This window comes from Heterodontus francisci, chromosome 10 (assembly GCF_036365525.1).
Source record: "Heterodontus francisci isolate sHetFra1 chromosome 10, sHetFra1.hap1, whole genome shotgun sequence".
In the NCBI taxonomy this organism is placed as follows: domain Eukaryota; kingdom Metazoa; phylum Chordata; class Chondrichthyes; order Heterodontiformes; family Heterodontidae; genus Heterodontus; species Heterodontus francisci.
Window position 1 is genome coordinate 28,496,035 of NC_090380.1, and position 24,006 is coordinate 28,520,040.

The following is a 24,006-nucleotide window of genomic DNA, read 5'->3' on the forward strand; positions in this document are numbered from 1 at the left end:
TTTTACAGCTTCATGTTCATGCATGTCCTTCAATCCAGAAACAAGGAGGCTTTCATTAGGACTGGACAATGGTACAGTCTCCGTGAGTACCTGACTATAAACTAGAGGAAGTTCTTGTAAATGGCTATCAACAAGTGTCACCTATCTTTGGTATATCTAGCACTTCTTTGGGGGGAATCTTCTTCGTTCATTTAATAGCTATGTAGAAATAGGAATTCCTTCCATTGGACAACAACCAACTCTTATCGGGGCAAACAATTGGAGGTTTTTATAGACCGAGTCAGAATAATGGAACAGTTTCCCTTCTAGGAAGGTCCACTGCCCTTCCCCCGCTTGATACTTGCCTTTATTGGTGCATAATGTCCCTGCATTGTTGCCATTGGATGGCAAAAGAGGGTTGGTTGGAGTATGGTGCTTGAAGTGGCCTGAACTGAAATTAGCTGTTCTCTGTTGTGGTAGGAGCACACTTCAATTCCTTGGCACAGTCAGAGAAATGTATTGTGCAAACAAATTCACAAACCATTTTGGTTGAGGGTTTCCGAGGTTCCCTGTTAGGTAGAAAAATTAAAGGATTTACTTTTGCAGTGTTGTACTCCCATCAAATCTAGGATTTGAATGCCTTCAGTCTAAAGGGAAGTTTAAGATTGTAACTTCGCTGCATAGCTGTTCAAGAGAGTTGGACAACTGATGAACCTGAAGGAGGCCGATGTCTGCACTGGGCGACCTACAGGGAAGAAAGTACCTAACGGTTCATTACAGGTGAAGTGAAATACCAGTGCAAAGGTTCGTCTGACAGCTTCCAGGCTTTGTCCCAAAAGCTTCAAAGCAGAAGAAATCCACAGGTATTATTGGAGAACGGAACACGGACAGCAGTAGCAAGTTGCTAAAGCATTTGTCAGTATTGTTAGGGGTCAGGGCACAGTGGGATGTATTTACGGAGAGATGGGGCACAGTCCTGTAGCTAGAAGCAAGGACAGAGTACTGCATGGCGATGAATTGATGTGGTCTGTAGACATTAGACGGAAACTGAGGGTTCTGATGTTGTCAGGAAGAAACTAGTACTTGATTGTGGAAGCATTCGGGGCAGGGGAGCACAAGTGGCACTTTTGTATGAGCAAACCAGGGATGATGGGCACTGACATTATTTTAACAAGAATTGTAGGAAGGCCTCGGCAAATATTTCATTCTTGGAAGCAAGTCCGATGCAAGGCTAAAGCGATGCTGAGGGGGGAGGCCCATGCAGTAGAAATTTGGAGGCATTTGTGCAGAAACCTCTCCAGGTGCTTTGCCAGGTAGTGCATCATGAGTAGGCTGAGTGGGAAGGGAAAAGAGACGTGAATAGCAGCATCTTGAAGGAACATTTGCAGGTGAGAAGGAAGGTGGTGGCACGGCAGAGGTGCTGGAGGAGTGAGTTAGTGGTTAATTGCAATGGAGAATAGAGACTGAGGAGCAGAGAATACAGAATGAAGAGTTGAGCTGTGTATTTAGACACATCAAGGAGCGAAGTGTAATCTCTGCTGCATTTGTTAATTTTAACTCCCTAAATCGAGGACTTGTTCCTTAAACATTGGATATGGGTACCTGAATGAAAAGCTAGGGTAACAATGGCAGGTCTTTTGTTGATCTCGCATAAACAATAAGAGTAGAGACTGTTTTTTTCAGTGATAAGTGATTCCCTTGTGTGAATTTAAAAGCTATTTATTTTAAGCCAATGCCTTCAAGTACGAGTGAAACTTCTTTGGCATTCATCCAGCAGACTTTTGAGATTGCGTGTTTTCAGTAGCAATTTCTTCCAGACTGGTTGACCCTTCGTGGAGTCAGTAGTTCTGGTGGGAGGCTTTGGCACTGCATCAAAGGTCAAGCTCTGCATTATGGAAACGCGCTTGTGCAGGTTCGTTACAGTTCCATTTGTCGCTTGGAAATCTTGAAAGGGTGGGGGTGGATATGCAAAGGCATCATTTGTGTGCGCATGTTATACATTCACCTGGAATTCTCATGGGAAGTCTAGTTTGGTTTGAGCTAGTTTGCTTTGAAACTTATTTTGGGACAGGTATGAATTTACTGGTGAGACACTATTGCACCAACTTAATTTTTTTTCAGGCAGAGTTTTCCATTAGGGCCAGAGAATTAAGTCAGTCATTATAATAAATAGCAAAAGTGTGCTGATCATCGGGGAAACTGGCTTGGATGAGGGTTGTGAAGGAGCTGTATTTAGCATGGTTGCAATGATAGTTGTTATAAAGGCACTGCTAAAAGAATCTCGGGAAGTGATAGCAGAGACACTATTACACGTTTAGTAATGCATTATAAAAAGGTGTAGTGCCAGAGGAATGGCCGATAGCTAAGGTTATACCTCTATATAAGGTAGATAGAACATGTCCAAGTAACGAGACGAGGCAGTTTAATGTTGGTAATAGGAAAAATAATGAAAATCTTACTAAAGAAGCAAATAGAAAAATATCCATAAGTCAAAAATGTAATAATGAATAGGCAGCATAGATTTCAAAAGAGGAAGTCTTGCTTGACCGACTGCATTGAATTCTTTGAAGAGTTAACAGAGAGGACATACAAAAAGGATATATCGTAGATGTAATATATCTGGATTCCAAAAGGCCTTTGATAGGGTACCACAAAACTGACTAATGTATAAGGTCAGAGCATGCAGAGTCAGGAGACAAGTAGCCGAACAGATAGCTGGCTGGCTGCAAAACAAAGTAAGGATAGCTATTCAATGTGGCAGAAGATGGAAAGTGGAGTCCCACAAAGATCAGTGCTGGGATCATTGTTGTTCACAATTTGTATTAACAATTTAGACTTTGGAATCAACACAATTTCTAAATTTGCGGACGACACCAAATTGGGAAGTATAGTCAACACTGAGGAGACTTTAAGAAATTGCAAGGCAGCATTAATAAACTTGCAGAATGGGTATATAATTGGCAAATTAATTTAAGCATACGTGCAAGCTATTACATTTTGGTACGATAAATAAGGAGATCACAACTTGAAAAGGGAAGGCTGAGGGTTGACCGAATGGAGGTCTTAAACCTTATATAATTTTAAGTAGAATAGACCCAGAGTGTGTTTCTACTTGGGAAGAGCAAAGGTAGATGCCAGCAATGTAAGATATTCAACAAGAAATCAAATAAGAAATTCAGAAGAAACATTTTTACCCAAGGAATAGTGAGAATGTAGAACTCACTACCACAAGGAGTAGTTAAGGCGAATAGTATAGATGCATTTTTAAAGGCAAGCTAGATTAGTATATGAGGGAGAAGGGAATAGAGGATTATGCTGATAGATGAAGAAGGTTGGGAGGAGGCTTGATTAGAGCATAAACACTGATGCGGACTGTTTGGGGAGAATGCCTGTTCTGGACTGGTAAATTCTATGTAATCCTATGTAAACCATATTAAGTGGGGTGGCTTTTTATGTAGCTCCTAATTATCTGTCATTAAGTCCAAACTCTCTGTGGCATCTAGAACTCTTGCTATTCTTACCTCTCTGCAGAGTTGGACACATTCTGGCTTGTTTTAATGATTTGAAAGAGGTTTGTCCTTATCCAGTAACTTTCAAATACTGAAGAAGTGAGTTGACACATTCCGTGTCCATTTTAATGAGAGAGCCTGCCCAACCTTTTTAACTCCCCTTCCTACATACACCTAATGGTTGCAGGGCTTTAGTCTTGGCACAATTAACAGATTCATCTGTTGTCAGTGCAGGCTTCCGAATCACCCTCTGTATGTACTGAACAGAATTATCCTGAGATCTTTTATGCTAACTACTTCACATGATCATTTGTTTCTTACACCAGTCACTTATAGCAGGCAATCATGTTCGCACGAAACCGCCAGCTATAAGCGTGGGGACTAATTTTAACTGATCAAAAGCAGTGGTGGTTTAATGTATTGGCTTAAATCTACATAGGAATGAACTGAGGAAAGGTTACAACTAAAATGTTACGTCTTTTGTCAGGAGTTTATTTTGTCGGAGGACTACAACAAAATGACTTCTGCAAAGAGCTACCTGGGTAAGGAACGTCTTGAATCTTGGAATTGGAAGGGAAGGAAAAGCATGAGAGCACAAAAGCTAATGACTAGGTACTTTGTCTACTGCCAAGGGTGAGGAAACTGCTACTTTACCCATCTTTGTTTCCAAAGGATTTACAGTATAGTCTGGAGCTGTTAACTTGGGACAAACGGTAGGTGGGAGTTTTTGTATTGTGAGATAGCCAGATACATGAGGTATTGCCTCATTATAATGAGGCTGAAAGCAGCAGGTTGATTCTATATTGCAGAGGTTATGGAGCAGCCCATCTGCTTCATTCCGAGTTCGCTGCCCAATGATTGGATTGTTTCCAGTCTTGATTCTTGCATATGAAAAATGACAGACAGGGAAAGACTTGCTCTTCCATTCAGCCTGTCCTATACAGTGGCAATGTCCCTTGCATCATGATACAGACACTTCCCACCCCACCTGATACTACGTTATCTCCTAAAAAAGAGTTAAAAAACCCAGATTTAAAATTGAGGCCAATTGTGGGCTTGATGTTCATGGTGGGTGGATGTTGGAGCAATACCTTTTAGGTGACCAAAATTAGTTGAAGGACCACTCTGGTCCTGAATAACATTATACAGTACCGACCTCTTGAGCAAGGTGATCTGCACCCTAGCTGGAAACGGGTCCAACTCTTGCTTGAAGGGATTCAGTGCACAAGCCAGCAGCCTATTCCACAGGTCCACTATTCTCTAGCAAAAGAAGTACCTCCTAACATCTAACCTTGTTCTGGCCTTTACATAACTTGAGATTGTGATCCCTCATCCTCCCTAACCTATTTAGTTGAAAGAAACTACCTACACAAACAAAAACAAATCCTTTCGTCAGCTTATAAACCTCAATCAAAACACCCCTAAGCCTGTGCTTCTCTAACGTATTGAGGCCCAGGGCTCTTTGAGTTGAGCTGGGTGACTAAGGTTTTTAACTGGCAAATGTCATGGCCCATGTTAAAAATAGAACTGATAAGCCACTGCACCTCCATTTCAATAATTGAGGTTGAATTAAGCTGATGATATTATAGGTTGTTCCAATGATTAAAAGCCATTCTTGGGAAACTGGTGGGCATTGTTACTTGCAATGTTTGGATGCTAAGCATGCAACCCTTGGATTCACCAATTTCACAAAAATGTGAGCAGCCAGTGAATGTGCAGCACCTATATGCGTCGCTGTAATGGCAGCCAATACCGTAAACCTTGGTGTAGCATAGATGTTGCCCTATGTTTCCTTGTTTTTTAAAATCTTTTCCTATTTCTGCCTGCTCTCTATCTCCCTTTCCATATACGCAATTACCTGTTCAGATTGTGAAAAGTGACTTGTGGACTACAGTCCAACAGTCTGGTGATGGTTGGAGACATTTTTTATTCCTGGGTATGTGAGAAAAATTACATTAATGAGCTATAGAATCAGCTATAGAATGAGACACTTAGAGACACGGTGTCTACCCTGAAACAGTTCCAGCAGTGAAATCCACATTTGCATGAACCCACAGCTTTTTTCATTTTTGGTGTTCAGTGACAAAGTACATTTTTAAGGTAGAAATTTAATAGTACATGTCTGTTTTCTCTCGCTCTCCAGCAAGAAAAAGAATAACTACATGCCTGTGAACTATCAGCATGGACAGCCTTGTAATCTTTCTGTTGGGCAGACTGAGATTTCAGTCTTGTGCAGGGAGTTAGTGAGATCTGGAAGACTGGTTTGTGTTGAAACCAACAGTAGAAGTGATGATTAGTAATATTTTGTGCCTATCTGTTTTTCCTTGCCATTTGAAACTGGGCAGCAATATTGAACTCGTGTGTACAATGTAAAATGTTCCATGAACGTAGCAATGTCATGGGTTGGCAGGCCGAAAAGCTATTGAGAGACAGACTTTGCTCTGAGATCTCTGATTTATTGGAAAGTGCCACTGCTATTTGCCACTTCTATACATTTTGCTTTATGCTAATGTGAAATTCATGAGCATTCAAGAATCAGTGTGATTTGTTCTCCTTTTTTTCAGCTCATCAGAATCGAGTGACAATGGTCCTATTTATCTTGGAGATGGAATGGGTGCTGAGCACAGGGCAGGACAAAAGCTTCACATGGCATTGTTCAGAGAGTGGCCGAAGATTAGGTAGCCACAGAACATCTGCTTGGGCCTCTTGTCTGCAGTATCCTAAACATTAATTGTGGACTATCTTGTGTAGAGCATAACTTGTGATATTTTTTGTAAACTGTAGCACTTAAGACTGCTTTTCTCTCAGACTTTTCCGTAACCGGTGCTCTCAGATTCGACATTGAAACACGACATGCGTTTGTGGGGGATTATTCAGGGCAGGTGACAATTTTGAAGCTTGAACAAGACAATTGCTCTGTAGTTACGACATTTAAAGGACACAGTGGTAAGCTGACCAGAGCTTGTCTAGTTACTGAGTTCACGTTTGTCTCTCTATCTCAGCCAAATGATGCATCATTACACAATTTCCAACCCCTACCCATTGATTATACAATATTTCCCTCATTGCTGATGTGTAAGCAAGTTTAAATTTGGAAGTTGCTTTAGATTATTTCGAGATAAAGTTCCAGACACATTCCCATCATTGGGATGGGGAGCATTGCAGCTGCTATTGGTACTGAACTGGGAGTAAGTTGAACAAAATACCAAGATGCAATTGAAACCAAATGTGGTGTAGTTAACTTGCCAGTGAATGGTTTCAGGCAGCCGTCCGAACTCTGATTCATATCATAGCTACAAACCTCTGGAGCTTCACTGTGGTTGGTGGGGGAATAGAGATGTTGTGTCTCTGAAGTACTTGATTAGATTACTGTACTATAATCGATCCCATATTTTCTGTATAAATTTACTTGCACTGACACAGCTGGACGGAGCTTGCTGTGTCCAAATTTTCTGGGTGGAGATGAGGAAACGTTTTGCAGCATTTATGAAGAAAAACCGATGGTGTGTTCAGCATTCCTACATCTAGCTAACTGTCCAAACTGCTTCAATGTAGTTAGTTTCATTTTCATGGAGACTTGCTGTTTCCTGGAGAACAGGTCAGTGCAGGGCAGTGGAACCACAGTACTCTACTGGGCCCATTTTCCCTATCGCCCTGCCCCTGCCATCCATATGAACCAATCAAGGAAGCACCTGCAATGTATACTTCCTGAATAAGTCTGAGAGGGGATCCAAAGTAATTCTCACAGTGGATAATAAGGTGTTATGAAAGTACTTCAATTTTTTAATATTTTGTGAAGACTCGTGCTTTAAAATTGTGGAAATGGATTCTTTGGATGACTGAAGAGATTACATAGATGGTGGACTTTGTTTTTTTTTAAAAAAGCTCACGGGAAGGACTTTAAAACTTGGTTTAAAAACACTGGAAGTCACATGTCTTCAGTTAAGTAAACAAGAGCCTTGGTGACTAGGGGAGTTGTTTATAGGGAAGTGACATATCAAGATGTATAGTGATCAAGAGTTGGTTTCGTTTTGGATATTGTTTTGAGTCAGTTGGGTTTGCAGCCTGCTGAGAGAAGTACCCAGCTGATCCTTTCTCCACCTCTCTGAGAAACCCTGAGAATCCAGTGTGTGATAGCTGAAACCCCTGATGCTGCATTTCTCCTGCAAAGCCTGCCAGACTAATCCTTGATGTCGCCTGAAGAGAACTGCTCCAAAAAGATCCCAATGACAGCCATCTACGCATATTTGGGATGCCAGAAAAGGGACAGCTAATACCATTCCATATCTTATCCTTTTCCTTCAAGAATTAATAAGTATTTGACCACAGTTTTTTTGTAAAGTGATCTCTGCAAAGGAAACCTCTTCACTTTTTTCCTTTTCCTGTGTGTATGTATAAAGAGTGTATATTTCAATCTGTGTGTGAATACTTTGCATCTTTACTGAATAGATCTTGTTTTATAATAAATTAATTATTTTGTTGTTTATTAAAGAAACCTGGTTGGTGGACTTTATTCTGAAATAAAAATAAAGTATATAATTGGCCGTATCGGTAACTGGGTAAATATTTAAATATATGTTGTGACTTGTGGTAAAGTGGAACTAGGGAAAGGCGGTGCACTCATCCAGCCTCGGTTGCAACACATGTTAATTGAAATTGTGCATGTTTTATGCGTGTATGTTCCTTTTAATAGATGTTGAAATGTTCTTTACGTTGTAGCTGCTCCAGGTCGTACTCCTGTTTTGAGTAAATTATTTGTAAAGATTGGAAACAGTCCAGAGGTTATCAGCAGATGGGGTGAAATGCTCATTGTGTATAAACAGGTTATGTACTTCGCTCTGTTCAGTGAGGTAATTCATCTGACTACAGAGCTTAGTTTTATTTCCCTTAAGGTAGAATACAAATTAATGGATGTCATCTGTATTTGTATCAAGAACAAAACTCTTGCTGCATATAACATCATCATTTCACATCTGCGACTGAGTTTAAATCTAGCCCAGACTGAGAAGATAAAAGTTTGTTCAGTCCTATTCCACATGGGGCCCATGGCACATAACTCTAGGAATCAGTCATTTCACCCAGAGCGATTAGAAACGGGGCTAATCTGAGAAGAGGAAAAATTCTCACTGATGTACAGGATGCTCTTCTAAGGTTGGGGTTAAGGTGTGCTTTTGGAACTAAGTAAAGCAAGCTTTGATTTGCATCTTAGACCTGCCCTTGGAGTGTTTACTGTAACTGCAAGTGAGAAGTGTTCCATTCTCCAGTGCTGGCAACCTTGAGCACAGAAAACTCACCAAAAATATAAAGCAAATGGCACTACGTAAGTTTACCAAAGAGTAACATATGGTAGGAAGGGCATTCTGGAAATTAACTTTTAGCACAGAGCAATAATTGAATTGACTTACTCAATGCCAAATGTTATAAGCTTATTTCTCGACTGCTTTGAAGTTTTGTTGTATTTTCAGAGAGTAATTACCAGGATCGCATAAAATCCCTCTGTCTTTCAGGCAGCATCACCGCACTTTGTTGGGACCCAGTTCAACGGGCACTGTTCTCAGGCAGCTCTGATCATTCTGTTATTATGTGGGATATAGGAGGAAGAAAGGGAACTGCTATTGAATTACAAGGCCACAAGTGAGTATTCAGCTTCTGTATTGATTTACACGTACACTTGTTTTTCCTACCAGTGCACAAGTGCAATTGTGCTGCTTTAGCTAACTCTTTGTTCTGTTTCTGTCATACAGTGACAAAGTTCAGTCCCTTTGTTATGCACATCATACTCGGCAGCTAATCTCTTGTGGTGCAGATGGTGGGATTGTTGTGTGGAACATGGATGTAAAAAGGCAAGAGGTCAGCATGCAATTTCATTTAGTCCTTGAAAATTTGAACACCATGCAAATAGAATCCAGCTCATTTCGATGTCTCTAGTTCACATGCTTTTGACAATGAAAGTTCCACCTCCCTCCATCGTGAACTGCACTAGAATCAGTGCAAGGTAGAACATGTTCTTGATTTTGAAGCCACTTCTTTTGTAATAGTTTACTCATGCACTTAAGGTGTTGGTTAACGTAAATTGCATTCCCATAACTATTGTTGGGAGCCAAGTATGTTTCATGGCTTTTCAAGAAAAGTGTCAATTTGTAGCTTTGTACTGCAGGAATGCTGAGGCAAGCAGACTGGGAAGCTTGATCTATGGCTCTGCTGAGTTGACTTATCTCTTGGTGCAATCCAGTTGGCGTCAAAACCTCTGGGTTCGGGTTGGGGGCCATGATACTAGATCACTATTCCCAAGTTACTCCCCCACAGTGACATTCTCCACTTGACCCACTTCATTCCCCAGGACTGGATCTAACTGTGCCTCCTTATTGGGCAGGCAACATACTGATCAAGAATATTAATTTTTTTTTAAATTCCTCTTCTCTACCCTTAACAGTCACCTCCCCATTCAGTAATCTCCCATTATCACTCCATATTTTGTGCATCTCTCAGTAATTTCCCTGCCAATCTGCTCCTCCATCTCCTTCCCACTATTTGCTGTCCTATAAATACACCAAGTAGCTCCTGTATTGTTAACTAGCTTCAACTGAATATATTCTGTCTTTGATCCCCTCAAGAACATTCTCTTTAGTGAACCTGTTGAGTTATGATAATTTAATAGGTTTATGGCCACTTTTGCTGAAACAGGCTTTTTATTTCCAGATTTCTTGTCAAACTAAATTCACACTCCCGAACACTGGAATTTGAACTCCCATTCTCTGGATTATCAGTCCAGTTTTAGCTTGATAAAATCTTTCGAAACACTTGAGTGCACTGAAGCTTTGGTTCTTGTTAACCTGCATCTACATTCTCTTGCCTTAGAAATGTGGTACATGCCCATACAGGGGGAGTGTCTTGGTCAAAGTTGCGACTCTGCCTATGAAGATTTCTCTAGTTTGGTCTGGAAATTGTTCAGCTGGGTTTCCCTGCTTGTCAGGCACCCAGCTGACCACAAAGAAGAGGATCAAAGATGCTATTTAATTAAATCAACACTGCTGTGGTATTTGTAAAATACTACTTCTGCCATATTTACACTTTTAAGACAACAGATTGTTGCCTTTTTAAAGTTTAAGTCAGGCTTTTAATCCATTAACCTAGAAAACTATGCTGCTTATTGGAACAGTTTGGTGGTGTTGTTTCGTCGTTCCACTGTATCTGCCGCAGAATAGTTGAATAAGAGCCTGTTCTTGCACTTTTTATTTGTTGCATTCCTAATCTCAAATGCTGCCAGATAGGGATACAGGCACTCCTCCACTTTCCACCAGATGAACCTGCACAGACCATTGAAACTCGAATCATACAGGCTGTCTTTTGTGCCTGCTAATAGCCAGCTTAATAGTAACAGGGAATTTTGAGTTTTGTGAATTTTCTTTTGGACTGGACCGAAAATGGATTTAAAAAGAAATGAAGCTTAAAATTGTGTGGGTGAAGAGGAGGGAAATAATCAGTGCAGCACTTCCATGTATCCAAACCAACTCATAATTCCAAGTCATTGAGATTGACTTTCTAGTACACCAGTTCATAAACTGCCTACTTTTTGAGCAGCGAAGTTCTTTTTGGCGCTGCAGCTTGCACTCTTCCCAGTCTGCAGTCAGGAATTGGGGTGGGATGTTTGTGTGGAGTGGCAGTTGCTCAGTTATATTATTTACCTCCCGCTGCCCCCGTCCGTCGTCTTCAGAGTCTGGGCTGTGGTAAACTTGATTTGACCTTTGGAAGCTCGGAGCACAATTTTATCTGTCGCTGCAACTCTGCTATCAAGCAAACAAGACCACAGAATCGCTAGAGAGCAACAAGCTGGTAAAAAGCGATTGGAAATTTACTGATTTAAAAGAAACAAGCAGTCAAAAACCATGTATAGTCAGCTGCAAAGGTGGGTGTTGAGGGGAGAGATGTCAGTTAAAAATCTGCACGTGAAACTTTCATGAAGTATGTGCTGTTACTAGAATATACTGTTTCAATAAAGCAACAATCTTCCAAGCTGAACTAGTCTTTTGCTAAATATAAACAGCAAATGGACTAATGTTCACTTCAAACCCTGTGTGTTAGTGCACACGATAAAAGAATGAGTCCACATGATGCTATTAGGTTTTTGCTTGTTAAACAGTTGTGTTGATAAAATAAGCTGTTTTTAAAAATCAAACAAATCAATTTTAATGTAATTTAACAATATGTGCATCAGTATTTTGTGTTTTTTTCCCCCTAAAGTCTGCATTTTCTTTATTTTTATACAATGAAGCTGTATACCTAAAATGTTACCCTTAATTTCAAGTTAGTCCCTGCATCTTATGCATGACTTCCAGAATTTTGGCATCTGATGTTTTCAATGAACAACTACCGATCCTCTCAAACAACCCAGCAAAATGAGTTAACTGTGGATTGGGAGAATTACAATCTGTAGTGTCAAACGGAAGCTAGTCAGACATTTAACGTAGTGTGCGCCTGTTGTGAAATGTTTAAAATATTTGTCTCCTAAACTTGAATGAAAATGAAGCCAGAATATATTTTGCAACTGTTACAGTTCTGCTGGGGAAGAAGTTACTCTGGTGCAAGAGCTCTGGACAAATGGAAAATAATGCTGGTTCCACAGGAACCATCTTAATACTCTGCAGTTCACAGTTTTCCTTGGCTTGCTTGTGTTTTTATAAAGATTTTGGGGACTTTTAATGCTGCAGTGATCTACCTGGCAAAGATGCACTGAATACAAGATATAACCTCATTGCTTTGCCTCCCAAGATTTATTTGACTGAAACTTACAATGGACTAAACACCCGTGTAGAAACCAGATTGTTGAATAGAGCTCACACCAATGTTCCCTCTAAGCTGTGCACACGCAGGGACGTGCAGTAACCAGGAAGGTACTGTGCAGGATGCTCACAAGTTGTCCCCTATAAGATAGTGTGCAAAATAATTTACAGGTACTACATGTCGAAGTGAATGGGCCACACACAAGAGCAATAAATTATAGGGGCATTGACTCACTGCAGCTTATTGCCATCATGGAAAGCATCCACTGTACAGCTGAGTGCAGACAAACATGTCAGTTGGTGCCTGGATAGCCAATACAATCCTCTAGCTGTTTTGACTCCATTATCTGTGTAAGGAGAAAACTGGTTGGAAAATGGACAGAGAGTTGGGATAAAAGGGACATTCTCAAATTGGCTGCCAGTAACAAGTGATTCCCCTCACAAATTTTTCACTCCACAGGTAAATAACCTGTATTTGGGAATAGGTGGTAGTTTCATTTTTAAAATTTCATAATAAACTAGGAGACTTGGTGAATTGTGAAGTAAGCAGAAAATTGCAAAAGGATAAAGCGATTAAGCAGGTGAGCTGAATGAGAGCAAAATCGAGCAAGAGTTTAAACATTGTTCAGGATAACTTGTGACCTTTTCAAGACACCGAGCAAAGCTGGGATCTCTCAGACCATTGCTAAGTGGAGCTGATGCTCTGAGGAGGGAGGGAAAATTGATCAAGGGTGACCAAGAGAAGTTAACAGTAATTCTGTTTGTGCTATGGCTATGTTAGAAGAAACATGCAAATTGTTCCTCAATACTGTGTATATAAAGTAGCATGCATGCTTTCATAACACATCATTGTCTTGAACTGACAGCTCAAAGTGGCAAGTGCTTTGGTGCTGTATTGCTCAAAGCTGGCCTCAATATTAAATCAGAGATTCCCAAATCCATTTCCTACTTAGCTTTTGTATAACTATGTTTGGAAGTTGAATGAGGGAGAATTAGTATAGTTTTCATTCTTTGAATGTAGTTCACCCTCTCTGCACAGTTGTCCTATCAGGACTTGGCATTCTTGATGAGTGAATGCAATATTCTTGTGTGAATTTAAGGTCATGATCTCCCTCCTGTCTTGTTTCAAAGAACTGCGTTGCACCTCCAGGGTAAGGCAGATACAGTGGATATAGAGCTCCTTACACCTGTGTTGTGCATGTACATATGTGGGAAAGAACCATGTCACCATTGTGTTTCTTAGCTCGCCCAAATATTTTCTTCCCTATATTTTGGTAGTCTGCTAGTTTGTATGTGAAGGTTGACCTTGACTCAATGACTGAGGTAGAGCATATCCAAGGTAGGTAATCTAACTTTTCTTCGTACATCATTTATTGAAAATGCTATGTTCACATGGGACTGGTGGCAGTGTGTGTTTGTTTTCTTTCATCTCTCTCTTCCTCCACCTAATCTTCAACCATGTTTAGGATGAGATGTTAAACTGAGGTCCCATCTGTCCTCTCAGGTATAAAAGATCTCATGGCACTATTTTGCAGAAGAGAAAGGGAGTTCTCCTCAGTGTCCTGGTCAATATCTATCCCTCAATCAGCATCACTAAAACAGATTATCTGATCATGATCATATTACTGTTTATGGGAGCTTACTGCGTGCAAATTGGTTGCTGCGTTTCCTACATTACAACATTGACTGACTACACTTCACAAGTAACTCGATGACTGTCAAGTGCTTTGGGAGTTCCTGTGTGAAAAGTGCTTTTTAAATGCAAGTCTTTGTTTTTAAAATTAAGCTCCATTTGCATGCGCAGAACAGACGGCTACTTCAGGCCAATTGTGAACAAAGCAATATTGAGCAAATGGCTGGCATTCTGTGGTACTTTTATGCAAAGATTATTGCAGTGGCCTCTTAATACTTATCAGGGAATGAATGTGTCATAGATCAATAGTGATATCTTTCAAGCTCCATTCTGGAGCATTACACTCTGAATGTAGTTTATGTCAAGAGACTATATTAAACACTCCTAGATTATGTGGGTGAAGTGTGGTGTTGAACTCTCTTGGCTGTCACAGTATTTGAATCTCAACCTTACTGGCATATGCATTGTAGTACCAATGGCCTGTGCTCTCTTCAGACAGATACAATGAATTATCATTGTGTCCAGTGGCAAAAAGGGTTAAAACAACCCTACCTTTAATAGCCAGCAGGCTTATCTGAGTTAGGTTTATACCCAGGTCCTAAAGGATTGAGTTGTCTTTAATAATAACTTTTTTCCTTCTCCATTTTGATGCTAGACTCCTGATTGGCTAGATAGTGATTCCTGCCAGAAATGTGACCAGCCTTTCTTCTGGAACTTCAAACAAATGTGGGATTGTAAGAAAATTGGCTTGAGACAGGTATATCTTCATTTTCACATACAAATGTTGTGTATTTGAGAAGTTATTTGATTGTATCTTGGACTTGAGCGGACATTCTCCAATTTTGCATTGCACCATTCAAAGATAATTGAATTTAGAATCACAAATGATTCCCCCATTTAATTGATGGAAAATCAGAATCTACCTGTGCCTCATCGGTAGCAGAACTAGTAGAACACAGTGGATTCTCTGGAGAAAATAAACTAATTATTTTATGTGAATTTGGAATAATTTAGATTGGAGCTCTAAACTTCAAAATAGTCACAGTGCAGTTACATAAATATGAAAGACTGTATTGAGCTACTACTTTCTGCAACAGTATATTTACAAAATGTGAAAATATATTTATGATGAATATAATGTGAATTAGTGCTCATGAGATACTATCTTGAATTGATGAATAATGTTCTGAATGCTATTTGCAAACCTAATAAAAACAACTACATTTTTAATTAATCCCCCTTGAGATCCCATGAGTAAAAGGGTGAACAGGATTGAAGACCAGGGTGTTGCCAATGGATTTTTGAAGCTGCCCACCAGAGTGTGAAAATACTTCAGGCTGATCTGTCTTGTCAGCCTTTCTTTCCTTCTCCCAAGTACTTTGTCTCCATTCAGCGCTTCTGCCTTGTTGGCTCACTATTCCATGGGGCAACCTGTCAGTACATTGAAGCACTACATTACTGCTGTCCGTCACAGTATTGCAAGTTAACATCGACTTGTTAATTTGCTTTAGGTTCTAATAAGGCAAGTGTTCCCCCGCTGAAATACACTTCTTTGGAAGAATAACTGATGTGCACAGGAAGGCAGGGTAGATAACTCCACACGCATCTAGTGGCTATCTGTCTCTGTCGTGTGGCATTGTGCCATTCTCCCAGATTTCATTAAGAATGTCTTTGCAGGTAAACGGCAAATCATGTTTTGCACCTCCAACAGGTAATTGGCTGCAGTTTTTGACTTTTGAGGTTACACAGAATTGTGAATTTTCTAGTAAAAGCAAAATAAATGCACAAAATCTGAGTCTGCCTGTGATGAGCAAAGACCAATGTTTTCCCATCCCACCAGTGATACCAGGAAACAGGTTTGCTACTGATTTTGTCCATGGTTTCATGTGTGGCATCACCGACCCAAGTCAAAGAAGTGTTTTTCCTAATTCCATTCCAAATTAATTAACTCTTCACATTATTCATATTCCAAGCATGATGGTGAGTTTTATTTTATTAAAGAGAAAAAACTTGTCCATATGAATATTTTTCATCTTTTGTTTTCCCTTTTCACTTTAGGCTTCACCATTGCAGAATGTGTAGTATTGGTCAGTGAGTGGCCAAATCCTATACAAGATTTTCATAGAAAAATAGACTAAACTATGGAATATGATTTCCAAAACACAATTAAAATTCCAACTGCCTGTATAATAAAAATGTAAATGACTCATTTAGTCACAGTAAAACACCCAATCTGATGCCAGTAGACTTGCTGGGGTTTCTCTAATGCAATTGCAAATTCCATTTCCTATGTGGATAGATATTTCTTCAGTTTGAAGAAAATATTTGGGAGGCTAGAACTTTGGGCAAAACAATAAGGAGTTGTGTATAGGATGGTAAATTTAAACTACCCCTTTACTGACACTGGCTTGAGTCTATACCCATGAGGGAGAATTTCATTCAGGTAATAGCTACTGCTGTAACTCTTAACCATTTGGCCACATAGTCCACTACTAGTTACATTTCCTTGAATACTGGCTTGAAATGAATTTTTTGCAATCAAATACAGCAGTGGTGTATTGCAGCAAAATACACGGATGCAGAGTTTAATGCTGGCTGGAGGAGAGATGTGCATGCACATGGTAATAAGTGTACAATTTATAAAATCACACTGCTGTCGTACCATAAGCCAACTGTTACGACCGAGCTGGAAGGAGGGTACCGTTAATTTAGTCCCACTTCTCCACGGATCACAGCATATCAATAAAGTTTCCCACTTACCGAAAACAGCCAGTTAGATACTCTATTTGTCCCCAGAATAAAGCACACTAACCAAGTTTCTTTAATCAACGTAATTAACTTTATTATAAAACCAAGTCTTAACCAATAATGAAGTAAGACTATATACGAATTGAGATATTAAAGCTCCTTATTTCCGTAGCCCATGCGCACACACGTGCATCCAGTTAACCGGGAAAAAAGGGATTCTTTTTGTTTTATAGTTGTTTCATAGGAATGAAAGGAATAATTAAATAACTTAGTCTGTCACGATCTGGTAGGAAGTTCTTCGGTTTGGTGATGTGTCCCAAAGTCGAATATTTGGATGCCACTTGAAGTCTTTCCAGGTGAGGTTGATGAACAGGCTGTGATGCGGAGACGTTCAAGGAAATGCAACTGCAGCACACTTCACATAGCTCTTCCATCAGGGATGTAGTAACAGGTGTCAGTTCTCTGTTACACATTCGTTGCAAAAGTCCTTTTTAAAGAGAAGATTTCTGCAAGCATTCAGGGTTTCTTAAAAATGCAGGACGCAATAGTACCACTCTTGATGTAGGGATTCTTTACAGGGAGGTAACACTTTTTCTAGTGTTCTTCTGATTTACAGGTAGGTCAGAATCAAATTTCGGAATGCCTGCTTTTTGTCCAAACTCACTGGCTTTTTAAATTTCAAAACTGAAACTTCTCTCTCTAGTCACTCAAAGTGTAGCTCTGAGGTCAAACCCCTTACTGGTTTCCTTGAAGTTACCTGCTTTCATGTCCTTGTTTACAAATTCAACTCCTGTTGAACTTCCTTTCAAAACAGCCATAGAGTTCAGCTTTTGTTGAACTTCCTTTCAAAGCAACCGTAAAGTTCAGGTGTCTCAATGTCCACTGAAATCCTTTTTCAATTTTTTATAACACGCAGAATCCTAAGTTTTTAATACAAAAACAAATTCCTTGTAACACAACCAATACACCAACTGTGCAAAGGATTCTATTCCAGAAGTCAGTGATTTTTAATGTGCAGTAAGATGGATGTTGGAACGTGAATCCATTTAGAATACTATTGGACTGTTCTGTCGACTTCGAAAAAGTTTAGGATATTTTTAAGATATAATATTTTTGGTTGTGCTAATTCCGGATGAGCTCGAATAATTGGTATAAATATACAAATATATGCAATTAGCAATTTCTTGTAAGCCAGTGGATAGACTGATATAAAAGATGTTAAAGTGTAACGCCAATAAATCATACCCTTGTAGCTGGCTGTGGAATTATATCAGTTTATCTCAGTACATTCTTTTAGTTCAGTAATTGTAAATTTAATGTTTCATAAATCTGAAATTGATTATTTTAATACTTATTCAAACAGTCCATTCTGTGGAAAGTTTAATTAGCATGTCTCAGCTTTATCCTTGACGCCTGCATCTTTGCAAACTACCACCTCATCACCGATCTCCCTTTCCTCTCAAGTTCTTGAATGCATTGTTGCTTCCCAAATCCGTGTCCATCTTTCTCAGAACTTTATTTGAATCTCTCCAGTCAGCTTTCTGCCCCTGCCACAGTACCGAAACAGCTCTTAGCGAAGTCGTAAATGACATCCTGGTTGATTGTGACAGAAGTAACCTGTCCCTCCTCATCCTTCTCGATCTGTCTGCAACCATTGATACAGCTGACCACACCATCCTCCTCCAATGCCTTTCCACTGTCATCTGGCTGGTTGGGGCTGCAATCTCCTGGTTCCATTCTCAATCTATCTAGTCAGAGCCAGAGAATCACCTGCAATGGCCTCTCTTCCTGTTCGTGGACTATAAGTCCGGTGACCCCCAAGGATCTACCCTTGGCCTCTTTCTGTTTCTCATCTACATGCTGCCCCTTGGCAACATCATCCGAAAACGAAACATAAGTTTTAGGGAAGGAAATCTGTTGTCCTTACCTGATCTGCCTACATGTAACTCCAGACCCACAGCAATGTGGTTGACTCTTAACTACCCCCTGAAATGGCTTAGCAAGCTGCTCAGTTACCTTCTCAAGGGCAGTTAGGGATGGGCAACAATTGCTGGCCTTGCCAGCGACACCTACATCCCATGAAATAATTTTTTTTTTTAAAAGCTGACCATACACAGCTCTACCTCGCCTCCATCACTTTTGACCCCCTCTCCTGTCTAAGTTGTGAGACTGCTTATCCAACCTTCAGAACTGGATGAGCGGAAATTTTCTCCATCTAAATATTGGAAAGACAGAAGCCGTTGTCTTCGGTCCCCATCACAAACTCTGTTCCCTAGCCACCGACTCCATCCCTCTCTCTGGCAACTGAGGCTGAACCAAACTGTTTGCAACCTTGGTGTTATATTTGACCCCGAGATGAGCCTCCCATCACCTATCCATGCCGTCACTAAGACTACCTATTTCGTCCTCCGTAATATCTATTGCTGAAACCCTCATCCATGCCTTTGTTAGCTCTAGACTTGACAAACAACGCACTGCTGGCCATGCTCCCGAGTTCTAACCCCCAAAACCTTGAGGTCATTCAAAACTCTGCTGCCTCCATCCTGACTGACTTTGACTCCTGATTAAGCAACCCATTTATTTTGATATTCTCATCCTTATTTTCAAGTCCTTCCATGACCTCACCCGTCCCTCTCCAGCCCAACAATCCCCAAGATATCAGTGCTCTGCCAATTCTGACCATTTGAACATTGCCACTTTTAATCGCTCTACCATTGGTGGCTGAGCCTTCAGCTGCCTAGACCCTAAGCTCTGGAATTCCCTCCCTAAACCTCTCAGCTTCTCCACCACTCCTTCTTCCTTAAACCTATCTCTTTGACCAAACTTTTGATCATCTGGCCTAGTATCTCCTTATTTGACTCAGTGTCAAATTTTGTTTGGTAACGCTCCTGTGCAGCACCTTGGGACATATCATTACATTAAAGGTGCTATATAGAGTCATTGAGTTATACAGCACAGAAACAGGCCTTTCTGCCCATTGTGTCTGTGCTGGCCATCAAGTACCTATCTATTCTCATCCCATTTTCCAGTGCTTGGCCCGTAGCCTTGTATGCTATGGCATTTCAAATGCTCATCTAAATACTTGTTAAATGTTGAGGGTTTCTGCCTCAACCACCTCTTCAGGCAGTGCATTACAGATTCCAACCACCCTCCTGGGTGAAATTTTTTTTCCTCAAATCAAATATAAATACAAGTTGTTTCTTTTCACTCCTGTTTTGGTCTCTACCTCCCTCCCTCCTTGTCAGCCCAAAGACACAGCTAAGTACAGTGCATTTGCAGCTTAGAAACTGCTCCAATGGGAAGGAAATAGTGCTGCTGGATCTTCAATGGCAGTAGCTGTGGCTGAGATGCCCTCAACTTTCAACAGCCCTATGCCTGTTGGCTTCTGCCTGACAATTCCACAGTATGTTTGGCTTTGGACAAAGGGGAGAGGAGCACTGGAGGTGTGAGTCTAGTGTGCGTGCTCCAGTTGCAGGAGCTGGCAGCATTACATAGGAATGCAAGAACAGGAGTAGGTCATTTAGCCACTTGAGCCTGTTCTGCCATTCTGAGATTGTGGCTGAACTCCGTATACCTGCCTTTGCTCCACATGCTTTAATACCTTTGGCTAACAAAAAGCTATCAGTCTCAGTTTTAAAATTAACAAGTGATCTAGCATCAATTGCCATTTATGGAACAAAATTCCAGGCTCCTCCTAGCCTCTGTGTAGAAATGTTTCCTAACTTCACTGCTGAAAAGTTTGGCCCTAATGTTTTGACTATGTAACCTTGTACTGGATTCACCAACCAATGGCAATAATTTCTAACTACCCTCTCAGTTCCCCTTAATATCTTGAAAACACTGATCAAATCATTCCTTAATCTTCTAAATTTCAGGAAATACAACCTTCATTTTGTGTAATCTTTCCTTGTAGTTTAATACTTGGATTTCAGGTATCATTCTAGTAAATCTAGGCTGCACTACCCCAAGGCCAGTATATCCTTCCTAAGATGTGCCCAGAACTGAACACAGTGCTCCAAGTGTGATTTAACTAGGGCTTTATATAGTTGTGGCATGACTTCGAATCCTTTGTATTCTAGTCCTCCAGCTGTGAAGCCAGCATTCCATTAACTTTTTTGATTTTTTTTTTGTAGCCGTCAACATTGTAATGAGCTATGTTTGTGAACACCTAAATGTTTTCAGATATCCACTCCTATCTTACCACCATTTAGAAAGTATTCTGACCTATCTTTTTTAGGTCCAAAGTGGATGATCTCTCACTAGCCTATATTGAAATCCATTTGCCACAGTTCTGCCCATTTGTTTAATCTCTTTGTAATTTTATGTTTCCATCTACACCACTTACAATGCCACCTAACTTTGTATAATAAGATAGAATGTCACTTTTCCAAGTTTGCCTATCATCTAAGTTAATCTATGAATAGTTGATGTCCCACAAGGATCTGCATTGGGGTATCAATAGTCACATAGCACCAAATAGAGTATCTGTCCATTATCCCTACTCTCTCTCCTACCACTTAGCCAATCTCCGAACGAGGCCAATAATTCGGCCTCAAATCCATGAGCTTCAACTTTAGCTAACTATCTTTTATGTTTTTCTCTCTGTTAAATCTGCTGTCATCACCCCATTCCTCAAAAAAACGAACCCTGACCCCACTGTTATTGTAAACTACTGTCCCCTTTCCTCTCAAGTCCTTGAACGCATTGTCACCTCCCATATTCGTTCCAGTTTTTCCTGGAACTCCATGCTTGAATCCCTCCAATCAGGTTTCCACACCTGCCACAGTACCAAAACAGCTCTTAGTAAAGTCACATCTTTTTTAATGTGACTGTGACAAAGGTAAAGTTTCCCTCCTCATCCTTTTCGACCTTTGCAGCCTTTGACATGGTTGACCAAAACCATCCACCTTCAACACCTCTCCACTGTTGTCCAGCGAGGTAGGACTGCTGTCATCTGATTCCATTGTTATGTATTTAATCGTAGCCAGACAATCGCTTGCAATGGTTTCTCTTCCTGCTCCTGCATCATTACCTCTGGTGTCCCCCAAGGATCTATCCTTGGCCCCATCCTGTTTCTCATCCACATATTGCCTGCCCCTAGTCGACATCATCTGAAAGCATGGCTTTGATTTTCACACGTACTCTGACAACACTGAGCTCTACGTCACCACCACTTCTCTCAACTCCTCCACTGTTGCTAAACTATAAGACTGCTTATCCAACATCCAGTACTGGATGAGTAGAAATTTTCCCCAGTTAAATATTGGGAAGACAGAGGCTATTGTTTTCAGTCCCTGCTCCAAACTCTGTTCCCTAACTACCAACTCCATTCTTCTCCCTGGCAACAGTCTGAGATTAAGCCAGTCTGTTTGCAACCTTGGTGTCACATTTGACCCCAAGATGCCATCACTAAGACAACCTATTGCCACATCCAGAATATTGCCCGATTTCGCACCTGTCTCAGCTCATCTGTTGAAATCCTCATTCATGCCTTCGTTACCTCCAGACTTGACTCTTCCATCGCATTCCTGTCTGGTCTCCCACGTTCTACTCTCCATAAACTTGAGGTCATTCAAACTCTGCTGCCTTGTATCTTAACTCACGCCAAGTCCCGTTGCCCTGTCACCCCGTGCTTGCTGACCTACATTGGCTCCCGGTCAAGCAGCATCTTTATTTTAAAATTCTCATCCTTTGTTTTCAAATTCCTCCATGGCCTTGCCCCTCCCAATCTCTGTAATCTCCTCCAGCCCCACAACCCTCCAGGATATCTACACTCCTCTAATACGGGCTTCTTGTACATCACTGATTTTAATTGTTCCATCATTGGTTACCATCTTCAGGTACCTAGGCCCTTAGCTTCCTAAACCTCTCTGCCACTGCACTTCGCTTTCCTCCTTTAAGATGCTCCTTAAAACCTACCTCTTTATCCAAGTTTTGGTCATCTGATCTAGAAGCCCCTTTTGTGGCTCATGATTGTGCTTTGTTTTATATGCTCCTGTAAAGTGCCTTGGGATGTTTTATCACCTTAAAGGCGTTATGTATGTTGTTATGAGGAACTTTATTAAACTTCTGGAAGTCCAAATAAATAACATCCATAGACATTCCCCTGTCTATTACTTCAGTCACCTCTTCAAAAAAAAAATTCATTGAGATTCGTCAGCCATCCTTTCGAAATCCATGCTGGCTCTCTCCGATCAGCTGAAATTTTTCAAGCTCTTCAGTCACTCCATCCTTAATCATAGACTTTAGTAAGATAGAGATAGACATCAGTAATAAAACATTGGCTGTATCACTTTCCACAGGCTCATGAGTTGTCTTTGCCAGTGTTTTTCTTTAGTGATTTCAGTAGCATTTACCTCACCTCTGCAGGGAGTGGGGAAAAGGTTGCTGCTGAGGCTTTAATGAGCCCATGTCGAGCACACAAATCGGTCAAAATGTTCACAGACTGCTTCTGAGCTTGAATATGCCCGCAGTCCCTATCTGCTGACGGCCTGTGCACCACCAAGGAGTCTCTGACACTACTTAGCCCCAGCATGTGGCAGTGTTTCCAGCATTCCCTCCCATAGAGCTCCAGACTGAGTTTCCAATGATGCTGCTGCATTGAGCTCACCCTCTTGAGTCTTGCAATTGTACAGGAGAAAAAAATAAAAGGAGGCATAAGAAAGGGGATGGGGTGGAAATTAATAAGGAGTAGAGGGAGGGGAGAAATCTACGATAAAGATTGGTGTTCATGACCCCCTGGTTTAGGGTCCTAGGGACTAAAAACAATGCATCTTGTAACAGTGTGCTATGTGGAACTAGAAAGCTGTAAATTTGAGTCAAGACTGCTCCTGGTTTGGAATTAGAGCTCAATCTTGTCATAGTGATATTTCGAGTTGGCTTAAATGACTTCACATAAGAAACATAAATGGAAGTTAGTTAGGTCATAAAGGATTAAACATATTGTAAATTCAATTGAATATCTTTGATCCATTTGGCTTTAGAAAGGTCCCACAGTATGTTGTGAAGGAACATAACCAAGCTCAGAATTGGCGTTAGCTATCCATCCTTTCAGTTGGTTTTTAAGTAACTGGAAATTGGACGTGGTGCTTTGATCATCGTTCCGCCTGACTTGAAAGCAATTTAGTCATAAGCAGTCCATTGTTGTTGCACCTGGATCCAGCCTAGTGCTGCAGTTTTCTATATTCAAGGTCGAAACTGTTTACACCCTTAAAAATATTGTTTTCCAGTCATAACATCACATTTACAGTTGAAAGTCATCTGAGGCACAATAATCAGGCAGAACCCTGGAATATAACGTTCTGTGTGACTGTCAGCATATTTTAAGTGAAGCAAGCAATTCACTTTTTCTTGCAAG

The 24,006-nt window shown here is 40.6% G+C and overlaps 1 protein-coding gene across 2 annotated transcripts in view; it reads left to right on the forward strand.

Annotated features, from left to right (window-relative positions):
• Positions 1–24,006, forward strand: part of wdfy2 (WD repeat and FYVE domain containing 2) — a 57,535-nt gene that overhangs the window by 22,288 nt on the left and 11,241 nt on the right. For both annotated transcript variants that reach the window (XM_068040338.1, XM_068040339.1), the window contains 7 exons: positions 9–82; positions 3,976–4,030; positions 6,053–6,203; positions 6,322–6,434; positions 8,996–9,122; positions 9,233–9,338; positions 14,557–14,658. In XM_068040338.1, the coding sequence (XP_067896439.1) occupies positions 9–82; positions 3,976–4,030; positions 6,053–6,203; positions 6,322–6,434; positions 8,996–9,122; positions 9,233–9,338; positions 14,557–14,658 (728 nt within the window). The remainder of the gene's footprint in view (positions 1–8; positions 83–3,975; positions 4,031–6,052; positions 6,204–6,321; positions 6,435–8,995; positions 9,123–9,232; positions 9,339–14,556; positions 14,659–24,006) is intronic.